Source organism: Oncorhynchus mykiss, chromosome 25, assembly GCF_057628025.1.
Source record: "Oncorhynchus mykiss isolate SJ-2025 chromosome 25, ASM5762802v1, whole genome shotgun sequence".
Lineage (NCBI taxonomy): Eukaryota > Metazoa > Chordata > Actinopteri > Salmoniformes > Salmonidae > Oncorhynchus > Oncorhynchus mykiss.
This window is the reverse complement of record NC_143046.1, coordinates 64,261,162-64,273,463: the sequence shown is the minus strand read 5'-3', so window position 1 is coordinate 64,273,463 and position 12,302 is coordinate 64,261,162. Positions and strand designations below refer to the sequence as shown.

Genomic DNA, 12,302 nt, shown 5'->3' with positions numbered 1-12,302 from the left:
GAAATAGTCAGTCATCATGAGTCACTGACATTAGCACCACACAGATCCACGATGGGGCACCCTCATGCAAAGCCTGAGCTTGTGTGTCATCACTAAGATGTTCCTAGCGTTAGTCACCAGCATTCAACATCTGATACGGATTAGCAACGTTCAAAGGATTGCATTCTTTGCTCCTGACTGCTAGTTGTGGGAGACTCACCTGTCTTGCCGGCCCTCATGCAGGATTCCATGTCAGGGTAGGCGAAGGAGCCCAGGCAGGATTGACGAGCGTCACACACACACATGGCCCCCGCTCTGTCACAGCCCGTCTGCAGGGGGCAGCGCTCATCCTCCAACCCAGCCTCCGGGCTGTCAGGCAGAACTGTGGAGAAGAGGAGACGTGATATTAGAGGAGAGGAGAGAACAAGAAGAGAAGCATCATCAGAGCGATCCAGCACAGTGTAGTGGGGCCTGGGCTGAATCAGAGCAACCCAGCGCATCATAGTGGGGCCTGGGCTGAATCAGAGCAACCCAGCGCATCATAGTGGAGCCTGGGCTGAATCAGAGCAACCCAGCGCATCATAGTGGGGCCTGGGCTGAATCAGAGCAACCCAGCGCATCATAGTGGGGCCTGGGCTGCTTCAGAGCAACCCAGCGCATCATAGTGGGGCCTGGGTTGAATCAGAGCACCCTAGTGCATCATAGTGGGGCCTGGGCTGCATCAGCTATCCCTCCCTGATCTGTTCCTGCCCTGCATATCGTGCCATAACACCGCTGTTGAGCTGATGTGTTTGCTTTTGTTCCACTGCGAAGGGCCCTCCCAGGGTTCCCCTCTGCTGGCTGTCCTGATTCCTCCTCTGCTCTCTGTGTGCCACCACCTACACCATAGCCCATGCCAAACCATGTGATTAGTGTTTCATTTGAAGGTTAAAAAAGTGCCTGTCTCTCATTTTAAGGTGAACCCTGTTATGCGAACAGAACTCTTATTTTAATACGGTGAGACTATTATTATTCATTGCTATTTACTCCATAAGAAACATTGAACATCTGATAGTCAAATCATGGTGTAAAAGCAGGTGAGCTGGTTCTATTCTTTTTGGCCATTTTCTGGTGTTTTGTTACTCATAGATAGACAGGCTAGAAATGTAAAAAAAAAGATATAAAAGAATGCCCCTCCCTGTTGCACACAACAAGCTTCCATTCCCCCCGTCACAAGGGGATTTATGGCTGATCTAAGATGAAATCGCCAACCCTGTTACGGTCAACCCTGTTACGGTCAACCATGTATTACGGTCAACCCTGTTACTTTATTTGGCAGTTAATAGTCACTTACAGTATTATTTTATTTATTTAACCTCTTGAGATGGGAAGACATGTTTTTATTAAGGCGAACATGTGCTCATCATGACAGAATGTTACAATTATGTGAAATGAATAATTCACTAACCAAAAGGGACTGATTTCGTGGAATGACCCAGCTCCTCCAGGCTGAGCTCTACACAAACACATCTAATGACAATGGTGGGTGGAGGGTGGAGGGGAGACAGGGCCCCTCTCACCATGTGGCTTAATTACCACCAAACCCCTGGGATCAGAAGACCCACCACGTCAGCTGCCGGGCGAGCCCCCCTTTCTGCTCCTCAGGGACCCCCACAGGGTGGCTCTGTTCAAGCCTGATGCAGTGCTGCCTGCCACAGAGTAAACAGGCTCAAACAGAACACGCCACAGCACAGTGCTCTGCTCCTCTCCCTCCAACGGCTTAGCCCCTGGGCCTCAATCAACAACGTAAAGACTTGATTACTGCTTATCAAAATATGCTGGCTTCTCTCACAGACACATTTAGAACTGTTGTAGAAAATGAGTGCCTGAGCGGTGCCATGGGTATACTTTTCATTGAGCTGCGATGGGTATACTTTTCATTCTTTTCTTTCAGAAAGGGAGACCTTGCTTTCATACTCTTCCCTGGGCCAGGAGACAATGCAGTGATGATTCATTAAATATGATGGTGTACGAATGAAATGTCTTGGCTGGCTTTGAAGAAAATACTTAAGAAAATTCACGTTGTTAATTTATTAATAAGAAACAGAGAATTGTGTTATTAGATGTTGTGGGAAAACAGGGATGAACTTCTATTCCTTTCAGAAGTGGTCCTTGAAGTAGAGCTCGCTGTCTGTAGCCTATAGTGGTCACCCAGACTAACCCATGGCTCTCTCTGTGGTGTTAATTCTGCAGCTCAAAGTGTGAATATGGCCAAACAGAATATTTATCAGAGACTCTAAAAGTGATTATTTCCAGAGTTAAATATTGGGTGGCAGACAGTCATGGTCCCTATGAGCTAAAACAGCTGAGACATTAGGGAGAGTAGAGGGGGGAGGAAGAGGTACCCACTACCCATATTAACTTTGGCTTGGCCTTGAAATGTCATCTCATAGAAAACTCCTCTGTCTATCAGGCAGCCTGGGTAGACCAGCCAGCTGGTAGAGAGAAAGGACAAGCAGGCTTTTCAAACAGACCTCTACTGCCTCGCCAAAACTCTTCCTCGTTTCCTGTCACTTTTAAATGATCCGCACCTCCAACTTTTTGGGCTTTTCTGTGCCTAGGAGAGTATTTGTACGCGGCAGTCATTGACACTGGGTGTCTGAGTCTGTGGGATGCTTCAGGAGTAGGAGGCAGGAGGTAGACAAAGCATAATGAGAGGATGGGGGGGGGGGGTGAACCTTTAATTACTGTAGCTAATGATTAGGTTGACCCCCTGGCTGTGATATGACCCCACTCAGCTGGCCTGGCCTGGTCCTGCTCTGACTCTGGCCAGGGCTTGGATCACAGTTGGGTCTCTGGGGGAGTCCTCTCAGCCATGGAGACTGCTTGTCTTGGCATCTGGAGCTGCGGTGGGAAAGTTGACCTCTGAGACCCTGTGGCTGATAGCGGGCCAAAAAGGAAGTCTTTGAAATATTAGATCATGCTAGAGGAAGAGGGAAGTGGACAGCATGTGAAGAATTACTGGAAAAGACGCAGTGTCCAGTCTGTGCTCTTGAGGACAGACATTCTGTGAGGTGGTATGTAAGTTCTCTGGAGAAGGTGGGAGCTTTGAAGAGAGAAGAGGGGGCACTAACACAGTGAGACAGCTAAAACAAAAACACCCTGGCCAAACATTGATATCACTCAAGTGGTGCAATACTCTTTGGGGGTGAAATTAGTTATCTATGTGTTTGGATTCACAGGCAACTTTCCCTAATCACAGCTGTCATAACAATAAACAACCACTTTATTGTTAAATGTGCAACCAGAGGGAAAAAAACTCTAGACCACCTTTACTCCACACACAGAGATGCATACAAAGCTCTCCCTAGCCCTCCCTCGCCCTCCATTTGGCACATCTGACCATAACTCTATACTACTGATTCCTGCTTACAAGCAACAACTAAAGCAGGAAGTACCAGTGACTCGCTCAATAAGGAAGTTGTCAGATGACACGGATGTTAAGCTACAGGACTGCTTTGCTCGCACAGACTGGAATATGTTTGGGGATTCTTTCGACGGCATTGAGGAGTACACCACATCAGTCACTGGCTTCATCAATAAGTGCATCTTCCCTACAGTGAAGGTACGTACATACCCCAACCAGAAGCCATGATTACAGGCAACATCCGCACTGAGCTAAAGGGCAGAGCTGCAGCTTTCAAGGAGCGGGACTCTAACCCGGATCCCGCTATGCCCTCTGGCGAACCATCAAACAGGCAAATCGACAATAGAAGACTAAGATTGAATCGTACTACACCGGCTCCGACTCTCGTTGGATGTGGCAGGGCTTGCAAACCATTACGGACTACAAAGGGAAGCACAGCCGCGAGCTGCTCAGTGACACAAGCCTACCAGACGAGCTAAATAACTTCTATGCTCGCTTCGAGGCAAGCAACACTGAAGCATGCATGAGAGCATCAGCTGTTCCGGACGACTGTGTGATCACGCTCTCCATAGCCGATGTGAGTAAGACCTTTAAGCAGGTCAACATACACAAGGCTACAGGGTCAGACGGATTACCAGGATGTGTACTCCGAGCATGCACTGACCAACTGGCAAGTGTCTTCACTGACATTTTCAACCTGTCCTTCACGAGTCTGTAATACATGTTTCAAGCAGACCAAGAACACCAAGGTCACCTGCCTAAATGACTACCGACCCGTAGCACTCACGTCCGTAGGCATGAAGGGCTTTGAAAGGCAGGTCAAGTCTCACATCAACACCATTATCCCAGAAACCCTAGACCCACTCCAATTTGCATACCGACCCCAACAGGACCACAGATTATGCAATCTCTATTGCACTCCACACTGCCCTTTCCCACCTGGACAAAAGGAATACCTATGTGAGAATGCTATTCATTGAGGACAGCTCAGCACCCTCAAAGCTCATCGCTAAGCTAAGGACCCTGGGACTAAACATCTCCCTCTGCAACTGGATCCTGGACTTCCTGATGGGCCGCCCCCTGATGGTAAGGGTAGGTAACAACACATCTGCCACGCTGATCCTCAACACGGGGGCCCCTCAGTGGTGCATCCTTAGTCCCCTCCTGTACTCCCTGTTCACCCATGACTGCATGGCAAAGCACGAATCTAACACCATCATTAAGTTTGCAGACGACACAACAGTGGTAGGCCTGATCACCAACAGCGATGAGACATCCTATAGGGAGGATGTCAGAGAACTGATCGATACCATCGGTCACCACATTCTTTTGGAGAGATTGCAAACCCAAATTGGTCTACACGGACAAGTTCTGGCCTGGTTTAGATCTTATCTGTCGGAAAGATATCAGTTTGTCTCTGTGAATGGTTTGTCCTCTGACAAATCAACTGTAAATTTTGGTGTTCCTCAAGGTTCCGTTTTAGGACCACTATTGTTTTCACTACGTATATATTTTACCTCTTGAGGATGTCATTCAAAAACATAATGTTAACTTTCACTGCTATGCGGATGACACACAGCTGTACATTTCAATCAAACATGGTGAAGCCCCAAAATTGCCCCCACTGGAAGCCTGTGTTTCAGACATAAGGAAGTGGATGGCTGCAAACTTTCTACTTTTAAATTCGGACAAAACAGAGATGCTTGTTCTAGGTCCCAAGTAACAAAGAGATCTTCTGTTGAATCTGACAATTAATCTTGATGGTTGTACAGTCGTCTCAAATAAAACTGTGAAGGACCTCGGTGTTACTCTGGACCCTGACATCTCTTTTGACGAATATATCAAGAATGTTTCAAGGACAGCTTTTTCCATCTACGTAACATTGCAAAAATCAGAAACTTTCTGTACAAAAATGATGCATGAAAATTAATCCATGCTTTTGTTACTTCTAGGTTAGACTACTGCAATGCTCTTCTTTCCGGCTACCCGGATAAAGCACTAAATAAACTTCAGTTAGTGCTAAATACGGCTGCTAGAATCTTGACTAGAACAAAAATATTTGATCATATTACTCCAGTGCTAGCCTCCTACACTGGCTTCCTGTTAAGGCAAGGGCTGACCTACAAAGCATTACAAGGGCTTGCTCCTACCTATCTTTCCAATTTTGTACTGCCGTATATACCTACACGTACGCTACGGTCACAAGACGCACGCCTCCTAATTGTCCCTAGAATTTCTAAGCAAACAGCTGGAGGCAGGGCTTTCTCCTATAGAGCTTATTTTTTATGTAATGGTCTGCCTACCCATGTGAGAGATGCAGACTCTGTCTCAACCTTTAAGTCTTTACTGTAGACTCATCTCTTCAGTGGGTCATATGATTGAGTGTAGTCTGGCCCAGGAGTGTGAAGGTGAACGGAAAGGCTCTGGAGCAACGAACCGCCCTTGCTGTCTCTGCCTGGCCGGTTCCCCTCTTTCCACTGGGATTCTCTGCCTCTAACCCTATTACAAGGGCTGAGTCACTGGCTTACTGGTGCTCTTCCATGTCGTCCCTAGGAGGGGTGCGTCACTTGAGTGGGTTGAGTCACTGACGTGATCTTCCTGTCTGGGTTGGCACTCCCCCTTGGGTTGTGCCGTGGCGGAGATCTTTGTGGGCTATACTCGGCCTTGTCTCAGGATGGTAAGTTGGTGGTTGAAGATATCCCTCTAGTGGTGTGGGGGCTGTGCTTTGGCAAAGTGGGTAGGGTTATATCCTACCTGTTTGGCCCTGTCCGGGGGTATCATCGGATGGGGCCACAGTGTCTCCTGACCCCTCCTGTCTCAGCCTCCAGTACTTATGCTGCAGTAGTTTATGTGTCAGGGGGCTAGGGTCAGTTTGTTATATCTGGAGTACTTCTCCTGTCTTATCCAGTGTCCTGTGTGAATTTAAGTATGCTCTCTCTAATTCTCTCTTTCTCTCTTTCTTTCTCTCTCTCGGAGGACCTGAGCCATAGGACCATGCCTCAGGACTACCTGGCATGATGACTCCTTGCTGTCCCCTGTCCACCTGGCCGTGCTGCTGTTCCAGTTTCAACTGTTCTGCCTGCAGCTATGGAACCCTGACCTGTCCACCGGACATACTACCTGTCCCAGACCTGCTGTTTTCAACTCTCTAGAGACAGCAGGAGCGGTAGAGATACTCTTAATGATCTGTGATGAAAAGCCAACTGACATTTACAACTGAAGTGCTGACTTGCTGCACCCTCGACAACTACTGTGATTATTATTATTTGAGCATGCTGGTCATTTATGAACATTTGAACATCTTGGCCATGTTCTGTTATAATCTCCACCCGGCACAACCAGAAGAGGACTGGCCACCCCTCATAGCCAGGTTCCTCTCTAGGTTTCTTCCTAGGTTTTGGCCTTTCTAGGGAGTTTTTCCTAACCACTGTGCTTCTACACCTGCATTGCTTTCTGTTTGGGGTTTTAGGCTGGGTTTCTGTACAGCACTTTGAGATATCAGCTGATGTAAGAAGGGCTATATAAATACGTTTGATTTGATTTAGTCCCAGGATAACAACCTCTCTCTCAACGTGATCAAGACAAAGGAGATGATTGTGGACTATAGGAAAAGAAGGACCGAGCAAGCCCCCATTCTCATCGATGGGGCTGTAGTGGAGCAGGTTGAAAGCTTCAAGTTCCTTGGTGTCCACATAACCAACAAATTATCATGGTCCAAACACACCAAGACAGTCGCGAAGAGGGCACAACAATTCCTTTTCCCCCTCAGGAGACTGAAAAGATTTGGCATAGGTCCCCAGATCCTCAAACATTATACAGCTGCACCATTGAGACTGGTTGCATCATTGCCTGGTATGGCAACTGCTCGGCATCCGACCGTAACGGACTACAGAGGGTTGTGCGTTCGGCCCAGTACATCACTGGGGCCAAGCTTCGTGCCATCCAGGACCTCTATACCAGGCGGTGTCAGAGGAAGGCCCTAAAAATTGCCAAAGACTCCAGCCACCCTAGTCATAGACTATTCTCTCTGCTACCGCACGGCAAGCGGTACCGGAGTGCCAAGGCTAGGTCCAAAAGGCTTCTTAACAGCTTCTACCTCCAAGCCATAAGTCTCCTGAACAGCTAATCAAATGGCTACCCAGACCATTTGCATTATCCCCCCATCCCAGCCCCATTTTTACGCTGCTGCTACTCTCTGTTTATTATCCTTGCATAGTCACTTTAACTCTACCTATATGTACATTATGACCTCAATTACGTCGACTAACCGGTGCCCCACACATTGACTCTGTACCGTTACGTCCTGTATATAGCCTTGCTCTGTAATTTTAATGTTGCTCCTTAATTATTAGATATTTTTCTATTTTTCATTATTATTATTATTTTTAACTTCAGTTTATTTCAGTAATGACTTTCTTAAAACTGCAAAACTGAAAGAATATTTCACTGTAAGGTCTAAACCTGTTGTATTTGGTGCATGCGACAAATACAATTGGATTTGGTTTGATTTTAAGATGAAAACTGTCCTTTAAAATGACTGCACTTAATATACGGTATGCAAATCCAGTCCAAAAGTCGTTATAAGCTTACACTTACTGGATATTTTGCATTCTGTTCAATATCAATTGTACAAAATATTTTCTCATTGACTGTACACGTTTGTCTACTACAGACATCACATGAATACTTGGTCTACTTCCTTCGACCTCTACCACTCTTCCATATTGACCACCCAGAACAAGGAGCAGAGAGAGAAGCAGGAATCAGAGAGCGGAAACATTTACCCCCTACTCCTGATTGCGACCTCACTTTAATATCCTACCCCTGGCATGGGAGGGAAATCCCGGATCAACCTGGGCCCTGTGAGGTGTTTATTTACCCGCACCCAGCCAACTCTGCTGGGGGGCCACGTGCATGTGCTGGGGCCCACCGCTAAGGGACCAGAGGCACGACTCAATCATGGAAGCCATTCACTTGGACCCATTCAAAGTTGTTAATTTGACAGAGGAAGTATCTGGGGGTATGAAAGGGGATTAAGGCCTCTGAGAACAACCTTAAATAAAGCCCAATCAGGGACACTGTCTCCTGGGACACCCTGGGGTCGGAGACCCCCAGACCCCACAGCGTGATGATGGAGGGCAGGGTCATGTAGATCTGGCCCCAACGTGGGACTGCTTTCTCTCACCTCTGGTCATGTCAGTCCCATGCAATCCCTTTATTTCAGTCTGGATAGAGACCAGGTGAGGGGCTGACTGGCAGGGGGTTTGAAGTGATCCTGACCATGCCCCATGCCCACTTCTCTCAGGGGGAAACTCCTGTTCTCCCTCACCAACTGTGTGAAGAGCTAATCTTGGCTAGAACACATGCACCCACCCACACACACACACACACACACACACACACACACACACACACACACACACACACACACACACATGGTGATGGATGGGTAGCCTAGAGGCCCTATAAGAGATTTAGAGAGCCAGCCTCTGGAGTATAATCTTCCTGGGAGCCAGGGATATCATGTGCACAACAGCTTTATAGACTGTTAGTATACAACTGGTATAGGACATGGGTCTGATAGGAGGGAAGGCAGGGACACTACAGTGTGATTCATGGTAAGGTCATTCAGATAAATCTGCCAATGACCTTTGCAATTTTGCCTTGACCCCAAGGGAGCCCTCAGAGCCACATCACAGGCCTACTGATTGTGTAGCCACATCACAGCAAAACACTTTCTACAAGGACAGCCAATCTGTTTCAGGATCAAATTAAGACAGAGTACTTGAAGTGTACATGCACAGTTACAGTCAACACATTTCCCATTGTTAAGCCACCCATGCTTTTGAAATATTAATTTCTGTTTAATCTCAATTCAATGACTTTTTTTTAGAGATGTCAGGTTGGGCTCTGGCAGTAAAGTCTGCACTCTAGTAAGACTGACGTGGAGGCATGCTGCCAAAGCTTTGGCAACCAAACCTATTGTCATGCCTGCAAGCGAAGAGAGCTGGTGTTTAAATGGGGAAAGTGAACAGTCTATCTAACATGAGACGTCCTCTGTTGGCAGTCAAGAGCTACTAAAACCTTGAAATCTGGTCCAACCAACCCACTGAGAAGAGAGACAATGTCAACACAGCACAGTCAATGGAATCATGAACTGGCTGGCACACTGTAGTGTAGCCAAGCCAAATGACAATAATCACTTACTACGGAGATTACATTTTTATGCCCTGAGCTGAGAGTGATCTTGATGAACAATCGTGTTGTTGGAACCTCAAAGCCAAACCTCCTATTCTTCCATCAATCAATAAGAAATGATTTCCTAGTAGCCTTACTATAAAATTAAGATATTTTTGACACTCTAGGTTATGCTCACATTTCAGAATGGGAAACAATACTAACATTTAATTGGGACTACTTTATTCATAAAGTGATACAAGTCTTATTTTAGACATAAGCTACCCACCTTTACAAACTCCTATATCAGGGAGCGTTACAGCTCCCGTTTGGCTGACAGCCGCGCAGGTTAGTCCTAAAGAGCAGTAGCCCAGTTCCCAGTCCTTGCCGCCGCACGGCTCCCACTCCAGCCGGCTACACTGGTCGCAGCATCCGCACGGGTCCTTGGCTAGAGTCCGGCCACTCTCGCAGGCTTTCAGCGGACACGTCCGGATATCACAGGGCTTACATTCATGAGCCATCAACACACGCACCAGAATTGAGAAATGCAAGAATGTGACCAAACACTTACTGAACATATTTCAAAGCTGATGATGAGTCCAACAAGTTTGGTATGTTAAAAATGTAAGCAGACTATTTTCTTCTGTCAAGTGAATCGCCACATGAAATCCGCGAGGTCCGTTGTTCCAAAATGTAAAAGTTGCGGTTGAAAAATGAATTTAAAAAGTTGTTGGTGCCTTGCGCTGTCAGTACCTTCACTACAACAGACTAGGCAGCATAAAGCCTTCTACAATAGCCTACCGTGGAAAAGTGAACGGATGCTCCTGGTCTGAACTCTCCGGCAGGAGAGATGCCAGTAGGTATTTGTACTTTCAGTGTCGTTTCAATTAAAATAATATTTTGCTACTCTCACGCCGCGTCCTACGACATCCACTGTGCGCGTATGTCTGTCTTCTGCGTTTGGAGAGGAGTGAGGATGCCCTAACACCAAAACACGGGGATGCAATCTGAGACCCAAATTGACATTTCAGGCACATAGAAATTAGCAGCACCCCTTCCTCTTGACTGACATGGACGCCACCCAGTCACAAGTAGCGAACGGAGGGAGGATTTGAATTTAGATATCCCCTAATCGTTCGGCTGGTCCTCTCGTTTTGTTACGCAATAGGTATGCATTCTCAATATAACCTTGACAGTCCCGTTGAACATAATGTTCTTTCCACTTTTGCTTTTCTTTTATACTTTTTTAACTTAATGACAAATGCATAGTTAAAAAATGTTCATCATGTTCATCACATTTTCTATTTTAATATACTGTATATTCAATTGAGGATTATGGTAAATGCTCATTGTAACGGATTTTGAAATAGATTATTACGCTTGTATGCAATTCAACAAATACATGTTTTTCAATCAGTAGGCTGCACACTAGGGCATCTCAAGAAGCATGTAGACCAGCATTCAGGTGTGATCTCAGTCACACACGAACACAACAACATGCTGGGCACATTGCTTAATTAACATCTACACACTGGACATCATTCAATCCCAATAACTCCAGTTGATGGCCCATGTCAAAGTATAATTTGCCTATCCAATAGCCCTTGTCCACCTCAGAGAGCTGTTAAGCAAGGCTCGGCCACATCTTGAGTTCTCTCTGCCCATAGAAAGACAGTGCAGTGACCAGTGGAGACCTAAAGTAGTGGTGCCAATGACCAGTGGACACCTTGGTCAGGTCTATATGAGGTATGTCATATTGTGCCATTTACAATACCATTTACAAAGTAGCCTTCAACATCCCCTGTTAGCTGTTTAGCTCGCCAGTATTAAGACATGTTGGCTATAGGCCCTAGTCATGTGTATTGTCTTGAGATGTTCAGCAAAACTTAGCTACCGTTAAAGATAATTCCTTAAGACTGGACATTGGGTGCTTTTTTGAAACATGGTGGGTCTCTTGAGAGTCCACTGCTGTAGCTCAGAGCTCAGAGTGGGGTCCGTGATGGCCAATGGGGGCCCCGGCTTCATGTCATACAGTCAGGATACTGGACTCAATGATTCTCACACAGAGGACAGGCTGCTTTCATTTAGCTACAGTTGTTTTATTCACATTGTTTATGTTATGACGACATATCAGATATTGGTCCAGAAAAGGTCTTGTAACACACAATATTTCTACATTTGTTTATGTTACTTGTCGGCAAAGCACCACAGTTTATTGAATCTTTTTCAGCTCACTATGACTCCTGGTGGTAATCTGTTTTGGGTCAATGTTTCCCTGCTTATGCTCATGAACAGAAAGCAGTGCTACTCACTAAAACTCAACAACTGTTAAGAAATAATCTACTAGGGTTCAGTACTGGATTTGGCAAAGGATAAATGAGTCCTTGTGCACAGATATGCTCTCTTTACAATGGAATTTTCAATGGAATGGAACCTTTACTGTATAAAAATGATTCATATATACAGCTCTGGAAAAAATTAAGAGACCACTGCAAAAATTTCAAATTCTCTGATTTTACTATTTATAGGTAGGTATGTGTTTGGGTAAAACAAACATTTTTCTTTAATTCTATAAACTACTGACAACATTTCTCCCAAATTCCAAATAAAAATATTGTCATTTAGAGTATTTATTTGCAGAAAATGACAACTGGTCAAAATAACAAAAAGATGCAGTGTTGTCAGACCTCGAATAAATTGTCAGACCTCAAATTTTTAAACAACACAATACTAATGTTTT

At 45.7% G+C, this 12,302-nt stretch overlaps 1 protein-coding gene across 2 annotated transcripts in view; it reads right to left on the bottom strand.

Annotated features, from left to right (window-relative positions):
* The window catches only part of LOC110505498 (cysteine-rich motor neuron 1 protein), a 47,485-nt gene extending 36,765 nt beyond the window's left edge, over positions 1–10,720 (bottom strand). For both annotated transcript variants that reach the window (XM_036962754.2, XM_036962755.2), the window contains exons 1-2: positions 9,852–10,720; positions 200–361 (exon numbers count right to left, since the gene is read on the bottom strand). In XM_036962754.2, the coding sequence (XP_036818649.1) occupies positions 200–361; positions 9,852–10,140 (451 nt within the window). In that variant the 5' untranslated portion in view covers positions 10,141–10,720. The remainder of the gene's footprint in view (positions 1–199; positions 362–9,851) is intronic.
* Positions 10,721–12,302: the final 1,582 nt, after the last annotated feature.